The 24,645-nt window shown below is 38.5% G+C and overlaps 1 protein-coding gene across 2 annotated transcripts; it reads left to right on the forward strand.

Annotated features, from left to right (window-relative positions):
- The first annotated feature begins 469 nt into the window (after nt 1-469).
- Nucleotides 470-23,718, forward strand: TUBGCP6 (tubulin gamma complex component 6). 2 transcript variants are annotated; one of them, XM_083858917.1, is made up of 26 exons: nt 470-523; nt 1,086-1,896; nt 3,375-3,538; nt 4,911-5,121; nt 5,653-5,826; nt 6,868-6,989; nt 7,316-7,391; nt 7,835-7,944; nt 9,656-9,747; nt 9,840-9,979; nt 11,636-11,785; nt 12,434-12,515; nt 12,593-12,681; nt 12,856-12,971; nt 13,590-13,728; nt 13,813-13,929; nt 14,170-15,478; nt 15,904-15,959; nt 16,219-16,411; nt 16,678-16,846; nt 18,079-18,220; nt 19,206-19,400; nt 19,663-19,795; nt 20,022-20,235; nt 21,308-21,507; nt 23,289-23,718. In XM_083858917.1, the coding sequence occupies exons 2-26, from the start codon at nt 1,150-1,152 to the stop codon at nt 23,378-23,380; spliced, it is 5,232 nt and encodes a 1,743-aa protein (XP_083715043.1). In that variant the 5' UTR covers nt 470-523; nt 1,086-1,149; the 3' UTR covers nt 23,381-23,718. The 2 variants fall into 2 exon arrangements, with proteins under 2 accessions (XP_083715043.1, XP_083715042.1); XM_083858916.1 differs by lacking the exon at nt 470-523 and adding an exon at nt 858-945.
- Nucleotides 23,719-24,645: the final 927 nt, after the last annotated feature.

Genomic DNA, 24,645 nt, shown 5'->3' on the forward strand with positions numbered 1-24,645 from the left:
TTTCTGCACGGGGCATGGAGCCGGGGCGCTGAGGGGCAGTCGTGGCGGGCCCGAGGGGCGGCAATGGCGGGGCCGAGGGGCGGCAATGGCGGGGCTGAGGGGCGGCCGTGGCGGGGCTGAGGGGCGGCCGTGGCGGGGCTGAGGGGCGGCAATGGCGGGCCTGAGGGGCGGCCGTGGCGGGGCTGAGGGGCGGCCGTGGCGGGGCTGAGGGGCGGCAATGGCGGGGCTGAGGGGCGGCCGTGGCGGGGCTGAGGGGCGGCCGTGGCGGGCTGAGGGGCGGCCGTGGCGGGCCTGAGGGGCGGCCGTGGCGGGCTGAGGGGCGGGCATGGCGGGGCCGAGGGGCGGCCATGGCGGGGCTGAGGGGCGGGCATGGCGGGGCTGAGGGGCGGCAATGCCGGCGCTGAGGGGCGGCCCCGCGGGGCTCCCTGGGCCGGCAGGGGGCGGGCCCGGCGCGCGCGGGTGACGTCGGCGGCGCCGGGAGGAGGCGGGGAGTCTCCCGCTGCCGCTGCCCGGGAGCGCCCAGGTACGGCCCGCGGGGCGGGAGGGGCGAGGGGCGGCCCCGCGGGGCGCTGCCGGTGGCGGGGGCTCGGGGGGGTTGGCGCGCCGTGCTCGGGCCCGGCTGGATGCTCAGAGTGAGCCCCGCCGCCGGCAGCTCCTCCGGGGGTGCCGTCACCCCGCTTCTCCCCGTTGGGGGCTCCGGAGCGCCCCAGGGATGGCGGGCGCGGTGTCTCCGGTCACCGTCACCGCCCGCGCGGCCCCGGGCCGAGGGCACAGCCGCGTGGGGAGGGAGGTGCTGGGTATCTCCGGAAAAAGGTAGCGGTGTTCCCGCAGGGATCCGGATTACATCAGGTCAACCTTCTCCCTTTTATTTCAGTCTGCCGAGAATAATTTGGTGTCTGGAATTAAGCTTCCTGCACCATCACTTCACTGGTGATAAAAGTTAAAGTGAGTTTTTTATAGCTCATGTCCTAAATATATTGGAGGGTAGTTCTCTTTTCTTTTAGCATGTCTCAGTTCAAGTTAAAGCGTACTCACTAATTTCTTATACACCTTACGAGTTTCTTCCTTTTCTTCATATTTTTCAGGTCTTCCTTCCATGAAATCAGAGACCCAGACTGTAACTGCCAAACCCTGACAGTTCCATTTGAAATGGAGAGCATTACACAGTTGTTTAATGACTTGTGTGAAGCACACCTGACAGGTTTGCCATGGAAGGTTCACTTAGGCAGGCAGAAGATCAGCAAGAGAAGAGCTAAGCAAAATCTGAAAAGGGCTGCTTATAATGCTCTGTTCATGAACCTTTTTCAAGATGAGGCTCGTAAGCTGCAATCAAACATTTCCAGGCTCCCGGTGAAAAACAAAATTTTGATGCTGTCTTTCAACTTGAGAGTTGCTGGCCTAGGTGCTCAAGCAGATAGACTGGAGAATCTTGTGGAGGAACTGGAAACAGCTGAATGCTTACCATTTACTGAAGTTAATTCTGTCTTAGATCTTTTAGTACAGCTTGCTGGAACAGGCCCTCCTCAGCTGGTACCACAAAAAAGGGACTATTTTCTGAACAACAAATATGTTGGGAGGAATGTCAAATACCAGGGTTACGATTATTATGATGTAAGTGTGTTTGAAGCTGACATCCAGTCTCTGATAACAAACGAAGAATGCCAGTTCAACGACACAATTCAACAAACACTTCAGATAATGGAGGCTGCCCCTGGCACTGGACTCCCTGCCATAGGGCTGTTCTCACAGAGCTGTCCTGCCGGGGACAAGTTCGAGAAAGAAACGCGCGTCTCGCTCTTCGGTGCCCTTGTCCACAGCCGTACGTATGACATGGACATCAAGCTGGATTTACCACCAGTGCCTGACAATGCAGATTTGTCTGGACTTGCAATTAAAGTACGGTATCACTTGGTTTGGGCTAATGAGTGTGTGTATGCTTTCATGTGTCACTTTGAAACTATAGTTCAAAACATAGATAATAGTTTAAATGGTGATAGAAGCGTACAGCACTGGAATTCAGGATGGAGCAGGGATCATTTTCCTTGCACAGAACCAAATAAACTCTTTGGAGATGTATGATAATGAATACCTGTGTCAAAACCCATCATGGCCATAGGCTTTATGAATTTAAGCCATCAGCTGTATCCATACCTTCCCTGCATTTTTGCCTGCTTTGTCTGTTGGAACTCCTGCATTGTGGCTTACTTCTCAGTGCTCAGACTGACTGCCTAAGCATCCCTGTTTGAATGTATGTGCTTTGCTGTTCATATTGCATAACCTCACTTGCTGTATTGTTGTCTTGGCTTGTTATATCTTAAAGCATTTTTTTCTGGGTTTTTTTTCCCCGTTGAATGGCCTAGTTCCTATTGTCCTTTTACCTTTTCAGTGCGTACAGTTTCTACTGTATCTTTTTTCCCCTTTTGGTGTCCATTCTGTTTATTTTTGCTGGTTTATTCTCATAGACTTCTATGAGATACACTTTTAGAGTTTTTCTTCTTTCTTTCCATTTTTACTGTGTGTAGGTAGGCTTATTTATAGCCTTAGATCGTCATCTTTTTCCCTTTACTTAAAATATGGATGGATCTTGCAATTCCTTTAATTCAGGGTCTGAATTGAAACTTGATGGCAAACACATTAGATAGAAAAGCCCTGTGCCATTCAATGTTCACATGTGGATGTAAATTGTAACCTAGAGGAGGCAGAATCTTTTTGAGTTAGTGCTGAACTCTTTCCATCAGACTGGAAGATTTGCGGTTTCTTGAGGAATGTGCTGCTTTTTACGTGGGTGTGATTGTCTTTTACTAAAATTGAGGACAGTTCTGCACATACGGCTCCTGTTGAGTGGGAGTTGAGGATGTGGCATATACCCTGTTTGGACACTTAGAGATTTTCTGCATATGAATTAGGCAACAAACTGTGTTAGTCATAGTTAACAAAATGTTTGCATATTTGAAGACTTGGGGCCTGGATCATTTGCCTGGAACAAATGGCAGAGCAGTATAATTTTATTAGTGCTACGTACTGTTGAATGTCCATACCTGAGATTCTCAGTTTATAGAACTATATACTGCCAAATAAGAAGGTTTCAAGTTTAACACCAACAAGCATAGTATATTATTTTCAAGGTGATTTGGCTTTTATGTATGGGCATTAATACCTGTAGAGACACATGAAAAGAAAATAAAAGAGTGCCTACAGTAAAAACTTAAAATTGATATAAAGGGAAGGTAGGTGGAAGGGGTTGGGTCATGTACAGGCATTTGGTCACAAATGATAGCAAAACATCTTTTTCATTAGCATATGTATCTTCATCATCTTAGTCATTAGCAAATGTAAAATGTTTTCATGTCTGACATCTGAACTCTTTCTGACAGGTTCCTCAGAGTATAGACCAGTCAGAAGATGAGGGATTCCAGTCAGCATCCAATCTGACTCCTGATTCTCAGTCAGAGCCGAGTATGACTCCAGACATAGACTTGTGGGATGCAGTGCTTACATATGGACCCAGCAAACGAAGATGTTGGGAAAGAATTGGGTAGTATGTGTCTGATCTTACTGGTAAACTTACTATGCACCATATGCAGATGTGGGAGGGTGCATTGCATCGTGGTTCCACATGACCTCAGTATCAATAGTGAAATGAGCATGTTTAATTCACAGATTTCAGTACACTGCATTAATAGGGATAAAGGAATAAAGGTTGTGTGGTTTCAACAAACTGGTTCTTAGAGTGGAGCAGTTTCATAGGAAGAGATTAAAATCATCTTTGTCAAAAAATGAAGGGATTAGGAAAATGCTATTTGTGTGAAATGCAGCATTTTTCTAACTATTTTGACTTCTTATATGCTATGCAATTTGTCTCGGTCTAAAATGATTCCCTATTTTCAGTTTCAAAAGAGAAAGTGGTAATTGTAGAGCAGTAGAAGAATTAAACAAATATGTCCCAGTATTGTATTGTATGCCTTTCCCCTTCCTGTAGACAAGCCAGAAAATTATAACAGATTTCTTGGTGGTCTAGTTAGACTTGTAGTTCCTTTGGCTCTTGAGTAGAAGATGCATCTCCTGAGAGAAAGCTCTGCAGTCCTGTTAAGGGTTCCTGGCTCCCCTAAAATGGAAGGTAAAAGAAAAGGCAGCTATGGCAGGTATCCTGACATTTCAGGTGGACAGTGATGTGACTGATTCTTGGAGAATCTGTATGTTTTCTGTAATTTTAAATAATAGTCTAGTGGAGTGCTGTTGCATTGTTAAACAGTGTTTTTTTCATCTCTGAGCCTTAGAAGCTCAGAAGTTCCCTGTTATATTTTTTCAAAGCCATTGTAGCCCACTTGAGCTTTTTTACCAGAACAAGACAGTTTTTCTTGCTATTGTTTAGACTGTAAGGGTGTAAGACTTATATCTAGACCATATGCCTGACAGATTTAGTGTAATACCTGCTACTAGAATTCGGAATTTTTGGAAGAATTAGAAATAGAAATTGTTTTGGAGGAGATAGTAATCTTCACTGAGAAGAGGTAAATTGTTTTAATAGAAGCTTTTTCTAGCATTTTGAGTGTATTTCTCTTTAACTTACTTGAATATTAGCATTAAAGTAACCATGGAAATATGGTATGTATGGGTCTCATTTTCCTAGTGTGAAAACTGTATCAGGGAAGGCCATAAAAGCAGCTGGTAGTTCTCTGTCAAGGATTCTGTCTCTGAACTAATGTTCAGATTATCTACGTATTTCTTTTCTGTACTGAGTTTGAGCTATGGTTTCATTGACTGAATGCACATTCCATTAAAAATATATATTACAATGAACTTTTCCGTGAGGAATTCTGCCTGTGCAAAACTCTGAAATGCCTTTTTCTTTCTGGATGAGATGTATTTCCATCTAATCACCTTGTAATGTTGTGTTTGTTCTGACACAGCCCACCTGGTAAAAAAGAGGAACCATATCTTACTGAAGCTGGCAGAGAAGCTTTTGACAAATTCTATAAACTTCGAGAAGGGGAATTGCAACTGTTTACTAATACTGTACTTCAGCTTCCTCAGCTTGTGCTGGTGAAAGAACCTGAACTGGTTAAGGATGTCTTGAATGTCCTCATTGGTGTGGTATCCACTACATTTTCACTCAATCAGGTAGGGAAGATTTTCATCTGCACTTCTCAGTCAAATTTGTTTGTTTGGTTGTTTTTTTTTTTTTCTTCATAGAGATTTCCTTTTCAACGCGTTTATTTCTGCTGAGATCTTGCAGTTGTGGCTAGTGTTAAGAAGTTGAATTTTGCCTAATGTCAACAAGGCAGTATTTAAATATTGTGATAATTATGTTACTGGAATAGGCTAAGAGTATTTGTAATTTTCTAAAGAAAAAATAGGTTTATGAGTACTTGAAAATAGATGTGTAAATGATTTTGTAGATTGGATTTTCTTTAAGGAATTAGATATAATGAGTCTTATTCTGTATATTTGAAGGCATCATTCATATCCTACAATTTGATGTTTATCTCACTGTCCTAGCTATACAGTCTCAGCCAACTGAATATCTAAACTGAGAATTTGTCTGCTATTGTTTTTGTGTGTAAATGTTTGCTATTTTAAATCAGAATACAGCACTGAAATAGTAAAATCTACCTTTTTTTTTTTTTTTTTTTTCTTCCTATATCCTTTTAGGCTGCTCAGTCATTTGTGATAAAGGAGGGGGTGTATGTATCAGGAACCTCACCAGAGACAATGCATAACCTGCTCTCAGAAGTTGCAGAGTATGGAACCTATTACACACGGCTAAGTCGTTTTTCTCTTCAGCCAGTGTTGGATTCCTCATACAGCAAAGGACTTGTGTTTCAGGTAAAAAAATTGTATTAAATCAACTGCATTAAATGGGCCGATTATCTGAGGTAGAGAAGGTGTCTGATTTCATGTAAAGCTGAAATTCCTGCATTCTGCACAACTGCAGAGTATTTTTAGTGTAATGCTCCATCCCAGGTCAGCAAGGAGCAGTGCTGTTGTGTTTAAATCACAGCTCTCTGTGCTGAGGGCTTGCACTGAAAAATGCAGTAAAATGTCTTTGTTACCCAAAGGATGATTTGTTTAGTCATATTGTTCTGTTGTGGATTAAAGAGTTACATTTTTAAAAGCTTTAAAAGCATTATATGTTTATACACAAAGATGTATAAAATGAAAATACAAGAATTTTCTTAGTACACTGTGTAGATACATATATGTAAGTTTATATATTTCAAAAATAAAAACTGAGATAGAGACATATGGTATTGAATAGCTTTAATTACTTTTCCTTAGTTCAAAATTAAGTACAAATTTCCCATGTCAGTCTCTATATATTAAGTTGAGCTGTATCTACAATCTGTAATATCTGGTGATTTAATCTCTTCCTAATGCACAGAATTAAGTTAGGATTACTTATGAAAATGTATTCATTCTGAATATTTGATTTACAGCAATGTTACTCAATTTCTGTTAAGAAGGTCTCTTTGTTAGATAGAGTTCTAGATAAGTTTTGTGCAATATCTGGTTTAGGCATTAAAGTAAGGAAGCAGTTTCCCCTGGGTTGGTATTATAGAGAATGAGGAGCTCCTCAAAGGACAAGTCAAGGAAGCTGAACTAAGATGCTTAATTTCACTGTGCATGGGCATGGGTCCTGTGCACTGGATGTGTGAAGAGTATAGAGGAGTCACCTGGCTCATTGGAATTCTGAAGTTGCATGGACCCTCATTTGCCCCTTACTTTGGTGTACAAGTCCCCCTTATTTGCATATGCCATTTATTTTACTAAGAGGTTTGTTTTCATGCTGATGCAATTGATGAGAGACATTGATAGACTGTTAACACCTTTCACCCTAAGACTTTAAATATTTTCTCTTCATACCAGGCATTCACAAGTGGACTGAGAAAGTATCTTCAATATTACCGAGCCTGTGTTTTGTCAACACCTCTTACTTTGAGTCTTCTAACAATCAGCTTTCTATTCAGAAAGTTGGGTCGTCAGCTGAGGTAAGAGGATGGTTTTAAATGTTTAAGCTTTTCATAGCAGAAAAAAAATGCAATTGATTTCTTCATATACACTAAAAAAGACCATATTACCTGGGCAGTCTTACTTAGTCTATCGGTATTTTTCCTCTGTTTCACAGATTTTTTTTTTTTATATCCAGACTATTCTGGGGAAAACATACAAAGTCCTTATACTCAGTTTCTTTGTTGTTCCCATTCAGCAGATAAAGTATGATTGTTGTACAATATTCAAATTCTGCAAAGTTCATTGCTGATCTTGGAGACCCCTGGTTGAAATTTTTATATATGTTTTAACATTGTTTTTTTAGGTATTTAGCTGAACTGTGTGGCATAGGAACAACGGCACTGGGGATCAGTGGTGGAGCTGGTGCTTCATTTCCTACGGTGATTTTTTGTTTGATTTTTTAATGTTTGTTTTGGTTGTAGTGTTAATATTCTTCAAATTATGTTGGATTTTACATGAGCTACTGAGTGTTGGTCTCTCTGCTAGCAAAGCTACAATCCTGGACCTCCAGTTAGAACACTATAGTCCTTTCTCCAGATACTGAAAATTTTGGAAATTTGTCTAGTGTTCTCAATTCCTAAAATAAGCAAAGGGCTCAAAATAAGCCTTCTAGTCGTGTGAATCCAACTCTAAAAATATCTTTTTCACTCTAGAGATGATAAAGTGAGCTTGAGGTAACTTGCTCAGGTAATTTTAACTGCAGATAGATGGAAGAAGTTGAGATGAATCGTGCCTTGTCTGTCTAGTGAAATATGTAGAGCCATGTGTTTTGTTAAAATTGTTGTGACATTTGCCTAATGTTAAAATATTTTTCATTTTTTAGGGTGTTAAGTTGCTTTCATATCTATACAAAGAGGCTCTCAACAATTGTAGCAATGAGCATTATCCAGTCCTTCTGTCTTTGTTGAAGACAAGCTGTGAACCATACACAAGGTGTGTCCATACTGTTCTCTGCATAATTGAGTTTATGAGTTATGAATTGGTAATCTGCTGAGTAACTCTTGCCTGTTTAACAATGGCTTTTAATATTTTCAGAAAAAATGCATGTCTGTATATGCAGTATATATTAAAACTAGTTAGTTTTGCTGTTCTGTCCCTCTTAGCTCAGTAACAATGTAAGGGATTATTTGTGGTTAGATTAGTAAATAAATTTATGTAAATAAGACTTATTTCTTGCTGCTGGTCATGGAAATTCGTACTGGAACATAAGATTTGGATAAACTACTTTTTTTTTTCCTCATACCTCAGTTAAACTCCTGAAGCTGGAAACTGACAAGTTTCCTTTGTTGTACAAACTGGGAAAGTTCATGCTTTTTTTCCACTGTCTTTTTGTTGTGGGCTTTTTAGTAAGCAAAAGTGAATAAAGTATCTGTTGTTGGCTAAATACATGTAACTAACTGATAACAGGAGTAATTAAAAGTAGGGCTCCTTGGATTGCAAGAGTTTTGTTAAGCAGTGCTCATCAACTTAGAAATTATTAGTTTATAGACATCTGGAGATGGGAAATTTTTTAATAGCTATTTACAGCAATTACAGCTGTCGTCCATTTGTAGTCTAAATTTAAGATTCTTCCCGTGGCCACCCTTCTTGTGTTTTCTTCCATCTGCATGAAATGATCTTCAGAGAAATTTAATTTCAGATTTACCAGAAGCCTCACTGAAATATCTTCACAGCTCTTATCCTGCTATTTATAGAAGGAAGTCAGATTTCTGAAATACCGAGGGCATCACATGGAACCTAAAAAAACTTGGATTGCTGCATTGATTCCTAAATTTGCTGCAGATGTCTATTGAAGCATCAATTATACATGATCAGGACTACCCTGGAAGGAAGCTTTTATTATCTACAAAATGTGTTACCCACTCATTTATTAACCTGAAAGAAATTAAATAATACAAGTTGTTACTCGAATAAATCATAGAAGCATCTGATTTAATAATTATAAAGTTCTTAGCTTTTTATTTAGAACCTTGAAGTTGAGCAGTGGTTGCTGGATTGAATGCTTCCTCCTTGTTGCACAGTGTTAGTTAAAAAAAAAAATCTTGCAGGGCCTCTGAGCCTTTATATCTATAGCCTCACCTTGTGTTGTATAAAAATAGTGGGAGTTTTATTTCTTTAAAAGTTTGGCTCACACAGAGAAAATATGAAAAAACATGAATAAATATGCCATAATAGTAGTTCTCATCATTGCATGTATATTAAAAATGCCTCTGGGTCTGGGGAAAAAGTGCTTTGTACTGCATCTTTGGTTTATACCCTTTTAGTTTCTTCCTGCTGAAATTACCTCTGTTTAAAACAAATCCTTTCTGCTTTTCTCTTGATGTGCTGCAAAGTTTTCTATACATTTTATATATATATTTAGTAAATTGATATGCAGGAATAATAGAATTGTTTTAATTGAGGCACTGTTCTTGTATCTAAACTAATTATCACTGAAATAGTCTCTTAAAAATATTTTAAGAAAAGTTTAGAGCCACTATCTCCTGTATATTTAAATGTCAGTGTCACAGCACTTAATTGATGGCTTTTTTATCCTGCCTATTGCTTGTGTCTTTTGGGATTTTAAAGAACATGCTAACTCCTTGGTTATAAGAAAGCAGAGAATGCAAGAGAATTGATTTTCAATATTGTACTTTTTTTCCAGATTTATCTATGACTGGGTATACAGTGGTGTATTCAGAGATGTTTATGGAGAATTTATGATTCAGGTGAATGAGGATTATCTTTGTTTCAGAGGTACAGTATATATATGGAGCATTTCTAATTTATCTAATTTGTGCTGTTAATTAAATAACTAAAACATATACTTCTATCTTTTTGTTACATAGATAAACATTACTGGACTCATGGTTATGTTTTGATTTCAAAAGAAGTAGAAGACTGTGTCCCTGTGTTTCTTAAACATATTGCTAATGATGTATACATATGTGGGAAAACCATAAACTTGCTGAAATTGTGCTGTCCTAGGGTAAGTTTTGGGTTGCTTCCTTCCTATTACATTGAGAAAACCATATCCCTCTAGAGGAAGAGTCCAGGTTTTTAGCAAGTTAACTCCTTTATCAAAACCCAATATTGCGTAAGTAGAATCGTGAAAGGCAATTAATTACTTGCTCTAGATACTTGTGAGCTAATTATCCACTCTGCTGCTACTACCTCACTGCAGGAATAGGCATTGTAATACCATCAAATTTACTGTATACAATGGACATGCTGTATTTATTTTCTTTGTATTGAAAACAAAAATGTTTTAGGCATTCAAGCAAGTGCCTTCCACTTCTTGCACTACTCCTTTTTGGTTTAAACCTGCCTCACTTACAGGTCATGGCTCAGTTCTGCATAGCTCTTCCAGCTGTATCACTACATTTTCAAGAAGTGCTTAAATAGGTCTGTTTATTGGTATTTTGCAGAACAATTCTTGTCCTTGACAAGAAAAACGTATTCAACTGCTTTGTGTCTTCCCTCTTCTCTCTCTGTGTCCAAAAATATAACAACCAGAGAGGTGTGTAAAGTCTGTAGACATTCCCAGGTAGCTAGAATTCTCTTTAGGATGGGAGCTGCTCAGTCTATTGATATATAGCTGATAATCAGCTCATAATCAGCTATTGATTATCAGTAGTGTCAGGTGTAAGCCTAATACCTCAAGTGAACTGTCCCTCTGCCAGTTCTCCTGAGTTTGCTCTGATAACCATTCCCAGGCCATGACTCAGGTGTGCCAGCAGTTCTAGGCTCTTTATAAAAGTGTCAGCAATCACCTCCATGGTATGTTACAGCTTTATGCATCACTAACACAGTATCTTCCCCCAGGTCATATGGCACCCAGGTTGAATCATCTTCCATGTATCTGAGAGTGCCAGGCAATTTCATCCCTTTTTGATAATGACCTTGAGAGCTGGGTCTTCCCTTCTGCTTAGGCTATTACATTCCCAGGAATACAGCCCTGGGCTTCCATCTTCTGGCTTTTCCCAGTAGACTGGGGGAATCCAGTGTGAATGTGCTTGTGCACTCTTATGGTTTTTTCCTTCAAGCTCAGTTATCTGTTTTCTGCACTAGTAGAACAGCTTCAGAGATGTAGTGTTGTTGAGGCAGGTAGGAAGACCAGGTATGGTTAGAGAATAGGTTCTCTGTGATGTGCACTGGCTGTGGTTTTGAGAGTTTTGTCTTGTGCGGAGCTCTCTCCTGTGGGGGTGTTAGTTCTGTCTTAGAGAGTTCCTACTGAGTTTAGATCTGTGGGGGATGTGAGTGAACAAAACCTAATTTTTGATAGGAGGGATGCATTCAGCATTGAGTTACTTATGGTCAGTTAATGTAGATAGTCAGAAAAGGAAAATTTGAGACATTTAGAACATGATTAATATAAATGTATGTGTTAGATTTTCAGTGGCAAAGACAGAACTCTTTAAGAATTTGACCTGTGATCCAAGTTGTGGACCATTGTACTTTTGTCTCCTACTTTGAATTATATAAATACCAAAATATGCTACTAATAAAAGCTTTAGATCCTGTGGGGGGGTTTGTGTGAGTGTCTTGAAGCATCACTAAGATAAAAAAGTGTGTAATGTGAATTTATAACATAAAATTTTACACTTTTAAAAATATATGTAAAAGGAAATTTCTCATTTTTCAGCATTATATATGTTGGTCAGATATACCTGTTCCCCGGATTTCAGTTATTTTTTCGCTTGAAGAACTGAAAGAAATAGAGAGAGATTGTGCAGTGTACGTAGGTCGAATGGAAAGAATTGCCCGATACAGTTCCATAAGCAAGGAGGAAAAGGTAAATTAATAAAGGAATGAATACCTCAGCAGGATTTTTTTAAATAATCAATTTTAATTTTTGTTATAACCTCTAAAGAATTTGTATTTATAGTCAGGATTTTTTTCGTGGGTTAGTTGCAGTTTTAATTGCAGCAAATAAACTTACTTAATATAGCTTTTAAAAGTATAGGTAGTGTGTTGACATTTTCTGGCCTTTTCATATATTAAATGAGTGTTAGACTTCAATTTCAGTTCTTTGCCTTAGGAGATTTGTCCTACTGAAAAGACTGTTAGATTCTAATTTAACAAATGAGATAAGCTAATTAGTAACCAGATAAGACTATTTGTAATTTTCATAGCTAATTGTTTTTTCAGAACATTTTAGCTACAAGGAAACTTCTGGCCTTCAGGCCTTCAGATTTCATCAATTTAGTGTATGTATCAGATGGATTTGGTTTGCTTTAAAATCTGGAGTATTAACTTTCAATACTAGTTTGTAGATTTTGCATTTACTTACTAGTTTTATTCTTATTTTTGTTGTATTGATTGATAACCATTATAAAATGGTTATCATCTGTCTTTGCAACAATGCATTTCAAGTCTAAAATAATAGAAAAAATTCCACCTTGGCTTTTTGGTTTGTGTGGTTTTGTTTGTTTTTTTTTAGAATTTGCGCATGGAAATAGCCAAACAAGAACTAATTGTTCATGCTCGGGAAACTGCTAGCAAAGTACTAAAAGCCATTAGTGGTAAGTTATAGTGGCATTTTATATGTTTTCTAGTGGGTTTGTTAATGTAAACTAACAGTATCTTTATTTTAATACAGACAAGCAAATATCAGAACGAATGGCTTTGGATGCAAAGAAACGGGAACAGTTTCAGAAGCTGAAAGAGCAGTTTGCAAAGGACCAAGAGGTATCTCTCTGGGTTTCTAGAGGCAAACTATATTTCTTAGGCAAATAAATGAAAGGACATGCTGTACTCAAGTTGAATTAGTACGTCATGGTGTACAAATAAGAACTTCTTGTAGATGTGTATGTTAGAGCTGGTGTTGAGAACGACTTTTAAAAGTGTTAAATATTTATGCAGCGTCGTCTTGCGATAAAGCAGGAGGAGATTGATGATGATTTCAGCTATGCCCGAGAGCTCAGAGACAGAGAAAAAAGATTGAAAGCTTTAGAAGAAGAACTGGAAAAAAAGGCAAGGTAAATGTACCTGAATAGTCTTCAAAACCATCATAAAGATCTCAGGAAAAAATTATTGTGTGTTAAAATTTATGGTACTAGTAGTTTGCAGACATTGTTCTATAAGGGTAATATTTGCAGTTAGAAGATGGATGTAAGGATTTTTGGTAATCTATGAGTAATTTTGTTATGAATGGTTAGTGGCCAAAAAATGTGAGATCCACTAATTTGTGCCAGCCTTATCCAGTCTGGGTTTTGTTGTAATCAAAATTTGAGGAAAAAATTTAACTGCGTCTTACAATTTAAAAGCAGAGCCCACTGCAAAATGGCCACATGTATGTCAAAGTAGAAGTAAAAAGCAATTGGAGTTAGATTGATATTTCACTTTCTTCTGTTTCACCTAAAATTACTTAAGCCAAATGAGTAATGTACTAAAAATAGTTACAGAAATACATGTTGACTAAAAATGCTGTCCTGTGTTTTCCACCTGTTTATTCTCTGTGACTGAAGCCTCTGGCTTCCACATTTTAAGAACCAATTCTCAGTCCTGAAGTGTTAAAAAGTCTTATTCTTTAAAAGGGAAGATGAAAATCTGTGTGCAAAAATCTGTAACTTAGCTTTCTCTTTGCCTTCATTTAGGCAGGAATTAATTGACCATTATAGCAAACTTTCTGATGATGCAGCCCGTAGGGAACAAAGAACACTGTGGAAACTCCAGCGCCACAAGTTGGAAACAGCCCGTCTTAAGTTTCTGTTAGAAGATCAAAAACGCATTGAGGTACTTCCTAAAATGATTTAGTAATGTAATTTAGAAATTTTGCTACTTGGTACTTAAAAACTTTTGTCTTTTTTTTACTTGTAGGAAATGCTTGAAAAACTTCCAGATGTAAACTACAGGAGAAAATTAGATATTATTCCTTATGAACAGTGTCAGTTGGCTTTGGATAAAAATGCTGTTGAGAAAGATCCACCTTCACAAGTGAGTTTATTTTCTTATATAAACTTCAAGTTGCTGTTCCAAGTTTCCCTAAAGGGACTTCATTTCATTGTTCATTTCAGTTCGGTAAACACAAGGTTTACTGTAACAGCAAGGTGAGTAGTTATCATTTATAGTACATCAAAAAAATTGGAAAATTTTTAATCCTGTAATAAAGTAATACCTCGATTAGTAGTTTGATATGTGACCAGCCATACAGTGTAATAATGATTTCTTTTTTAGGTGTCTTTTGTAGAACCTCTGCATTCTAATGAGACAGTTGGCAGAAAAGAATCTGAGCCTGAACAGGGATATGCTACTTCTGCTGACAAAGCACTGCCCATGTCAGAGCCAGCAAATAATAGTGCTGATGAGCATTTTCAGCCTAAAGTAGTGGGATCTGAAAGCAATCTCCAAAATTCAGAGAACGCATGCAGTTCTCTATACAATGCTGAGTCCTTGCCTGAATCCAATGTGAATATAGAAGATTTCTTAACGAAGTCACAAGATGAACAGTCTGTTGCTGGTAGGGTGCAAGGATCTTTGCTAGATGAAGCATTCCGAAATATTAGCTCTGATCTTTCTGAGACTTTGGAAGCAAGTGAAAATCAGCCTGTCTTGAAAGGAGCACCTGAGGAAGACAGTGCACCATTGCATCAGCAGAGCGAGTATGATTTTAATACAGTTCTCAGACCATCTGCAGCTTGGCAGGGACATGTTAGAGTTGGGGAAAATGTATTTGATGTGGATGACAGAAGGCCACAGTGGAATATTCATGGACACGCATCTGATGCCAACATTAGAGTGGGAGAATATGTACCTCAAGTGGACACTTACCAGCCACATTCAAGTCCTTATGGGCATTCCTCAGATTCCCATATAAAAAGCAGCAGCTATACTTCTGAAGTTGAATCTAGACGACCCCGATGGAATATTCATGGGCATGTTTCTGAAGCTCATATTAAAATTGGGGAATATGCTTCAGAGATAGAGACCTCAAGGCCCAGGTGGAACATCCACGGACATGCTTCGGAAGCCAATATTAAGATTGGAGAGTACGTGTCAAATACAGCTCCTGCAAGGCCTCGATGGAGCAGCCATGGTCATGCATCTGATGCCAATATCAAGGTTGGTGAAAACGTGTCAGAGGTGGTCTCAGCCAGACCTCGTTGGAACATCCATGGGCACGCATCACAGTCACACATCAAAATTGGAGAGCTGGTTTCGGACACAGAGCCTTTGAAATCCCGTTGGAGCCCGTTTGGACACGCATCCCAGTCAAGCATCCAAATAGGGAAGTGGGCCCCGTCTACAGAAAATGATCCCATACCTCATCGCAAAGCCATTTTGGGTTCTTCATCCGACTCCACAGTTCAGACACTTCTGTACAGTGAGGAGTCATCTGCTGAAGGGAGCAGAAAGGAAGCAAAACCATCTCAAGTTAAGGAAGAGACTTTACCACAGTCAGAGATATCTGACAGTGTTACAGACTTTCCTGATGCTAATATTAAAGATGATAGAGAGGAAAATACAGTAGAAAAGAAACAAGAGGGTAAATTAAAATTAGGTTTATTCAGTCAACATTTGTTTAAGGGTTTGTGAAAATAACTATGAATGTTTATTTTCTAAATGGGTACTTTCTTCCTTACTTATCCCACTTAATTCTTTGTGTTACTTTTCATATAGTGCTAGAATTCAGAGGAAAGAATTTGAGCTTAGACTTGTCTCCTATATGCAAGAAACAGGGCATTAAAAAATTCTAGCCTGAAACTTCGTGAAACTGGACCTTTAGGGTCCTTAAGTACAGAACATTCATAAAACTACCTGGGTGGGGCTATGGGGAGGTACTGTTATTGGTGTGGTTGTTTCTGTGATAGTTTATACAGGAATTTTGAACAACTTTAGGAGCAGATCTGAGGTATGAACCAAGTATTATAAGTAGGTCTAAGTAAATGTTGACTTTAATTGTATTTACAGTAATTGCAGATGTTGTCAACAAGGACCCTTCTGCAGATTCCTCACAGAGCTTACAGGTAAGAAACAAAAGTGGTTGTTGAGAGGACTTATTTTTCTTTTGAAGATTTGAACACACGGGTAGTTATGGTAATAAATTTCTATCCTAGTCTAGTAGTCACTGTAAAATCATACTGTTTTTACATGTCTGAAACACACAGGTGAGTAGGCTCTTCTCTTTTCATTTGGAACAGCTAGGCAGTTACCTGTAAGAACACATTAAGCCTGAGCAGACAAAGCCAGCATCTCTCATAAAATTTGTCCATTTATGAATTATAGAGAGAAGAACCTGAAAAGGCCATTCCACGAGATACTGTGCCTCAAGAAACTTTATCTTCTGAAGCTAATGCTCCCACACCTAAGGAGGAGGAAGGCGAAGAGGAAGATACATGGAAGAAAGAACAAGCTTATTTGAAAGCCTTATCGGATCAGTATTGTATTGAAAAGTATCAAGATAGTTATGATTTGATGTGTGAGTAGAACTGTTGGAACAGTAGAATCTGTGGTAAATTCGAGCAAGAAAGCTGAATGCCATGACTTACTAGTAAATTACCAATGTTATGAACTGCAATAGACAAACAATTTGCTTCTAGGCACAAAGATGAGAAATACATTTGGACATGTTACATGTTAACGGTTTTCTAACCTAGAGGTGTTTCTATAGAGAGTTTAATAGGAACATATTATTAAGCTGCTTGAATATAATAACTTACAATGTTTGTATATTTTTAAATGTAGCAGAACCACCCGTTTCTCATCTCTTGCATCATGTGATACCAAGATCATACACATTTCCTGTGGATCCTATGGTGCAGTCTGCAACAGATGAAACTGCTGTACAGCTGAGTGAGCTCTTGTCTCTGCCAGTGCTGATGAAACGTTCTATTACTGCTCCACTTGTATCTCAGTGAGTATTTGTTAGCAATTTTGCAATTAAGGTTGTATTCTATTTTGAGACAGGAGTTTCACATAGATATCTTAAATTTGCTCCTAGTAGTAATTCAGTAAATGGTCCATTACTAATTAAAAAGTTCAGATCTGCATGATAAATAATAACATAAACTTAGATGTTTATGTGCAAATTAAAAATATGGATGTGTTTGGAATATAAGCGTTCAGAGGGAAGTCTTGGATTATGCAGAAATTATTTTGACACCATTAGTTTCATTATTCTTTTAAAAATGTGTATTTAGAATATCTGTGCTAGTTTATATTTGAAAGAGGAAAGCTAAGAGTAAAAAAAAACCAACTTTCGATTACTTGAAATCTAATATTGATCAGGGTATATTTCATGTTTCTATGAGAACTCCAGCTTCAAGGCTGTTTTGAGGTATAGAATCTGTTCTTGTTACTATTGGGATATATAAGGAAATCATATATATATTAGACAGTTTAATTAGTATATCTAATAATATTTTAAATAAAGGTTTTGTTACTTTGTGCAGGATTAGCTTTTGTCATGGAAACAATTATTCACAGACACTTTCTTTAGAATGTTCTTTCCTGTAAGTTTCCATCTGCTAGCTCTGAGTGTGCTATACTCAAAGTTTGGTGCAATGTAGAAAGATGTTGTCTTTAACTTAATTTGAAATATCTGGTTGGCTACAGAATGATCTGTGTACAGATTCACACATTTAGCAAACTGAGCCTGAGTTTTTGTGCTGCGAGAATTACTCTATCCCTGATAGGCAAGTTAAATTATTTGAAGTTAGAGTACCTACAGTGTACTGTAGACTGTAGTATAGATCTGCCCTTAATATCTGGTGACAGAGCTTTTTCAATTAGTATATTCTTATTGGGGATTTAATAGTTTTTAATTTGTATAGGTGACTTAAATAAGAAGGCTATTGATAAAATGTTGCTCCAAGTCCAGCAGCATATTCTAAAGATCACTGTATGTAGCCAGTCTTAAGATACTTCCCCAGTATTTTTCAGAACCCAGTTACCTGAAGTGGTAGGTTTTAATTCTGGTATACAATGGATGAAGATTTTTCATCTCATGGTTTTTGCCTATATGAGTAACATCTTGTCTTAGCAGAGTTAAGTATTGGCACATTAATCTGTTGTAGCCACTGAATGTTAACAGTAAGGAAGGAGTTGCATGTGAGTATAATACCTTTTCTGTGTTTTTATTCTTAGTGTTTCTCTTGTGAACAAAGCAATAGTTGATTACTACTTTGTGGAGCTGAACGTAGAGAAGCATTTTGAAGCATTGAGACACTTTTTGCTAATGGAAGATGGGGAGTTTGCTCAGTCACTCAGTGACCTGTTGTTTGAGAAGGTATTTGCTTTGTTGTCTTAACTCCAGTGTTTGAGTTGTCTGCTTTACCTTGATGCCTCTGAATTGGTTTGGATGGGGATGAGGGAATGGTTTGAATTAGAATCCTGGCTTGTGAAGATTTCCTCTCTTGTACTGTGTCAAGAACTCTGTAGCAGGAGCTCCGTTACTGTTGTAAGGGTGCAGAAAAAAGGTCTTGGGTAGATAAGCACTCATGGAAGGGTAATTCACTCTTTCCTGTGAAAACTGCTGCCTTATTGCTGTCCCCTCTTGTCTGCTGGCAGCAAGGCTGGAAGAGCCTGCTGCCATTTGCTAAAATCCAGCGGAAAGGCCTGTGTTGCAAGCTACCTACTCTTACCTTAAATATCCTCAAATAGAGAGCAGAGGGGAGGGCATGTGAAGAGAGTCCTGGGCCCTCTGATGAGTCAGTATTTTCATGATTTACTGCTGCATTCATGGGGAAGACAGCAAGGTAGGAGAGATAGCCTGGGTTGATATAGGTGGTTGCCTATGGAGATAGGTGGCTGTAGGAGATTCAGGAAATGCTTAGTGCATTTCTCTGAGTCCTGAAAATGGTTTAGACCCAACTAGGGAGAGCACTTAGGGTTTAGACTTGATGAATAGCTTTATTTGTAAACCTCTGAGAGTGCTGAGGTGATGAGATAGGCAGATTCAAGTCAGAGAAATTTCTTGGGTCCCTGGCTTTCTAAAGACACTATTCCCTGCAGGAGGAACTTGTAGCAGCTTCTGAACCACAGCAAAATATACGAAAACAAATCAGTGTAGGTATGAGATCACCTTCATGCTGTGAAGAGAAAATAGTTCGGAAGTTGTTTCTTATGCAGTTCATGCATCCCTATGGTAGACGTAAAAACTCCAGTCAAGGCAGGGTAGTCACCACTGTACCATTGTGCTTTAATTCACCTGTGTTCAAGAGCCAAGACTTTTTATTAATGTGGTGTAATTAGGATTTTTTTTTTTTCCCTAGCTTGGATCAGGCCAAACACCTGGTGAATTGCTGAATCCACTGGTTCTTAATTCTATCCTAAATAAAGCACTACAGTACAGTCTTCATGGTGATACCCAGCTTGCTTCCAATCTTTCTTTTGCCCTCAAGTATCTCCCAGAAATGTTCAAGCCCAATGCACCAGATGCTCTGAGTTGCTTAGAGCTCAGGTACAAGGTAAGAAGGCATGGAGCAAGGTAGAATACTGCAGTTATGCCATGGTTCTTATGTACAATGGTAAAGTGAATATGTTAATAAGAATGCAGAATCTAAAATAATGGAGTAAAATAATGTGTAATGGAAACTATGGGATTTACTTAGCCTAACCATGACATTACCTTATTTAAATACATAATAATTGTTGAAATACTTGTATTTTAAATAAAGTTATAATTTCTAACAAAAATGTAGTATGATCAGTGCTGTTGTTTTTTTGTAGGTTGACTGGCCTCTGAACATTGTCATTACTGAGAGCTGCATGAATAAATACAACAAGATTTTCTCCTTTTTGCTTCAGCTGAAGCACATGGTGTGGACTCTGAAGGACGTTTGGTTTCACTTAAAGCGCACGGGTAAGTGTGACTAGTGATGGAGAGAGCATCCTGTTTAAAATGCCTGCAGCACCCTCTGCTAGACTATTGCTTACATACAGTCATGTCAAACTTCAAAAGGCCACAATTTTCTTAAAAATCTTCCTTGGCATTTTAAGCAGACTCTACTGACAAAAACCTTCATTGTTTTAAAAATTCTGATTTTATATGGTCTCTGTGGCTGATAATATATTTCTTTTATTTTCAGCTTTAGTGAGTCGTGCATCAAATTCTGTTCAGTTTCGACAGCTCCAGCTGTATAAACACGAGATGCAGCATTTTGTGAAAGTAATTCAAGGTTACATTGCTAATCAGATTCTTCATGTTACATGGTGTGAATTTGGAAACAAACTGTCTTCTGTGGGCAACCTAGAAGAAATTCACAGAACACATGCTGAATACCTCAACAAAGCAATCTTCAGGCAAGCAACCATACTTACTTTTACTTCAAATACATGTTAAGGCAGTGGCCAGTCCTAGCCTAATGTATTTGTGCAAAACTGACTTACGTGACACATTAAGTAGTCTTTACATATGAAAGTGTTCTTATGTAAGAAACAAACTTCATGGCATCTTACAAGGTCTCTACTTTGATACTTTTTTCTCAGCTGTCCATCCTTTTCATTTCCCTAGACTCCTTGAGTTACCTCCTGCTCCTGTTCACCATGCCTCTGCAAGCTTCCAGTCTACTCAGGACAGCTCTAAACCAAGAGCCCTAAACTAAGGGCACACATGCCACAGTTTTTTCTTTCACTCCATCCTTCGTAAATTACTTCTGTTTCATTCATCATGAGTAGTGTGCACAGTAAGCCTTGCTAAAGGATGTAAAATGCATCTTCTGTACAATGTATGTGCTTTTAATACATGTGCAGGGACCAGGGCTGGACTTGGAAAGGACAGAAGGATGCCTCTGTCTAGATGTATGAGCAGTGCAAGAGACGCCTGTTTTCTAGGAATCACAGGCTTTTAGCTCCTTAGTTACTGTATGTGAGGCAGAGGGGTGGTGTGACTTAAAGGAAAGGAGCTGGAGTTTATTTGATTTCTTCTTGAAGAGTATACACTGAAATGATGAAGTGTGAGATGGAGGGAGATGATAAGGAATAGAAATTATAAACAAGAAAACAAATCTCTTGTGTCTCTCGAGTTTTAATCAGAAAAGTCTTCCCTAGAGCTGCTGTTTGGATAGCAAATGATAGGATGATAAGAGATTAAAGTTCAAGGAAACTCAGAGCATATTGTTGTTAAATGTCATCTCTTTTTCAAAGGCAGATGTCATTCTAAAAATCAGATACTCTAGGGCAAATATAAGTTTCTTGGAAGGGCAAGGAAACTCTGCTAGATTTAGGCACCCTATTTAAAACTCGTTGGCTGCAGTCTTGGGGATTTTTTTAAGCAATTATCTTTAACCTGAAGGATTGTCACTCCTTTGTATTTGTAGTCTTACAACCAGTAAATTATATCAACTAATTTCTGAAGCTGTTTTTGTTCTGTTAGGGGTCTGTTGACAGAGAAGGCAGCCCCTGTGATGAACATCATACACAGCATCTTCAGCCTGATTTTGAAGTTCCGCAGCCAGCTCATCTCTCAGTCGTGGAGCTTTGATGCAGGGAAGCAAATGGCTGTTCATCCCAACTTTGGTCTGATGCAGCAGTCCTACAACACCTTCAAGTATTACTCCCATTTCTTATTCAAAGGTAAGAGATTGCATAAATTCTAGACAGAAGAAAAGGTCAACTGACAACTAGAACGTTTTGGTAGTAAATTGTTAAAGTAGGAAGATTTGTACACTTAGGGAGTGTTGGAAATGTAGTTCCCAAATGAAAACTGCATTATTGTGGTTTGCCAAGATCTGCATATACACCAATTAAGATGTCCACACAAGAAATCTAACAGATATTTCAAAACTGACTGTAAGTTTTTGCTGATTTACAAAATAAGTATTTGGTATTTAGCTGTACTTATGTGCATGGTTTTTCTTTTCTCTAGAATTGAGTTCTGAAACTTTTTATTGGCAGCAGTGAGAGATAGTTAGATACCACTCAGAAGTAATTTTAGATATATATGCAATATTTGAGTTTTGCCACTGGTATGAGATTTGGCAATTCCAATTACCATGTTGGACTAAAGCTCAGAGAGCCTCCCAGCTCATCCTCCAGACAAGTTTTTCAGCTACATGGATCATTTGCCAGATGCTCTTTCCTTTACCATGATAAAACTTCATCTCACTGTCGGCTTAGGCTGTAATGTGCTGAAACGGTTACCTTCCATTTGTCTTTCAGATCTTGCTTGTATTTTAGTACTTTACTTATTCTTCCTCTAGTATAAAGATGGTTTGTGGGGTCTGGGTTCCTTTTTTTTTTCAGAAAATCTTGAATTTCTGAAGGAGGTGCAGCTGCTTTTCTTAGATCTCTTTTTCTGGAATACTTTCTAGTTCAGACTATATTCTTCAGGAAATGAGCTGCCCTTTTTATTCTTTAAGGGTGTCCAAAAATGGTATCAAAGGACCAAAAACAGATATTTCAGGATGAGTTAGAATGGCTGCTTCCAAATTCTGCAGGAAGTCAGAACACCTGTGGGAGCCACCTAAGCCCATGCTACGAGATCTATGGTTGCTTCATGGACAGAGATTGATAGACCATTCCGTAAGGAGCTCTGATGAGTGACCCAGTTTTTTACACCCTCTTTATTAAGCACTACAAAACAAATATGTGCTTGTTCATCTCCACTTGTACCTTCAGTCACCCTGTATTGTAAAATGCTCTTTCCACAATGGGTTGATCCAGAATCCATTGAAAGCCAATACAAAGTTGTCTGGACTTCAATGGCTTTGGCTCAGGCTCTAACTTGTAATATATACACCTCCCCTTCTTCCTTGCATGCTGCTGCTGCTTGCTAATTCCCTTGATATTAGTGCATGGGATGTTTGTGAACTTAGGGAGTTCCTATTGGCTTTTTTCCTTTGTAATTCAGGATGTTTAGAGCAGTCAGTTTGTTTGTTCATAGAGCGTGAGGGGTTTGTCCTAGGAATTTCTCTTTGGTTTTCTCTCTCACAATGGACTTTGCTCAAGAAAACTTCAGCAGAGCTGCTTCTTCCACAGAGGTCTCCTGAGGACCTAAACATGCTGCCTGGTCAGTTGAAATTATGATAGGAACACACCATCTTATTGAGAAAGATTCTCTGATTTCTGTGTTTCTATGAAAGCAACTTGATAAGGAAATGCTTTGTTAAAATAATGCACTTTCACTTAGAACTGACACATAGTCTTTCTTTTGCATTTATTTGAAATATTTTATAATTCCAGAAAGAAATACTGGACTTTTCTTATGTTAAACTATGTATTTGTTTCTGTTGTTCTCAGATTTCTGCATTATGGTTTTGTTTTTTTTTTTAATTAAAAGGGACAGATGCTGTCAAGGATGAATTTAAAAAATAATCTTAGTTGAGGCTTACTTTATTTTTTTGATTTTCTTCCAGTGGTAACAAAGCTTGTAAATAGAGGATACCAACCACATTTGGAGGACTTTCTGCTGCGAATTAACTTTAATAACTACTACAAGGATAACTGAACACAGTAAAACAGAAACTCTATGTATATGCTTATGATTTATAGAAGCTTATGCAAATGCCATGCAGGAGGCATTTTTCTTCAGTGAAATAATCTGCCATCTAAAAGCTTGAAGAGTATAACCACCATATACAGAGCATGATGATGCCTAAAATCCACTAAACCTGCCAGTTGTTTGATCTGCTAAAAATTAATATTGTCATTATTGCAGAGATAGAAGACATGAGTGCCTGGTCTTAGCACAGGAGAGAGTGCAAAACTGTATATCTGTGAATGTGTAAAAGTTGTATTTTCAGTGGTGTGAATTTCCTTCAGTGTAAATAGATGTATGTGAAATAAATTAACAGATACTTTCTAAAACTGTTGAGAGATTTGTATGAGGTACAAATGTTCCCACAAATTTTAGTATCTGGTATTTGATGTGGTTTCTTTTCAAACTGCTATTAATTTTTAATCTAAATGTAACTAATTCTTTAAGACTCTTAGTCACAATGGACGAGGACATGATGTGCCAGGGTGGTCTGCTAGGAGATACAATATTTGACTGTTCAAGCAATTGGTGATTGTTGGAACACTTGTGCCAAACTTAGTTTCTTTATCCTTAATTTAAACCATGAATCTTATTTTGTGGTGATCATTTAAAACACCTAAAACAGAAATTCAGCATCACTAAGGCAAAATAAAGCCATAATTCCCAATATATTCCAACTAATGCTTTCAGCTGCTGTCTGTGTGGAGCTTTATCACAGCCCCTCCTGTCCTTTGACTGACATGGCACAGCACCTGTGCTGCACACAGGGTGGCTGCAGCCTCCAGCTCCACAGCTGATGTCAGAGGGAGGTGTTAAGGGGAAGGACCAAATGCAACATTTGTATACAGGTGAGAGGAACTGAGAACTGTCACTGCACACTAAAAACCTCCCACTGTCAAGGCAGGAAGCATAAAGGCAAATGACAAGATGTAACCAAGGTAGTGGCAGCAGCATTTAGAATTCAGATTGTGTGACTATACACTGGATGTGACATCATTAGGAAACTCTCCTGTTGGATTCACATCTGCAAAGACTATGATTAACAGTAAAACTTTCAGAAAACAGGCATGAACAAGAATATTAAAATTGCAATTTTTATTAATTTTAATAAAATAATCAAATCTGTAGCACTTACTTGGAAAAAAAAACCAAACCAAAACCCAACCCACAAACAAATAAAAACACACCCACCCCCCTCCCAACACAACATTCCAAAATAAGAGCTGACAGTAAAA

This window comes from Zosterops lateralis (assembly GCF_965231275.1).
Source record: "Zosterops lateralis genome assembly, chromosome: 4".
NCBI lineage: Eukaryota > Metazoa > Chordata > Aves > Passeriformes > Zosteropidae > Zosterops > Zosterops lateralis.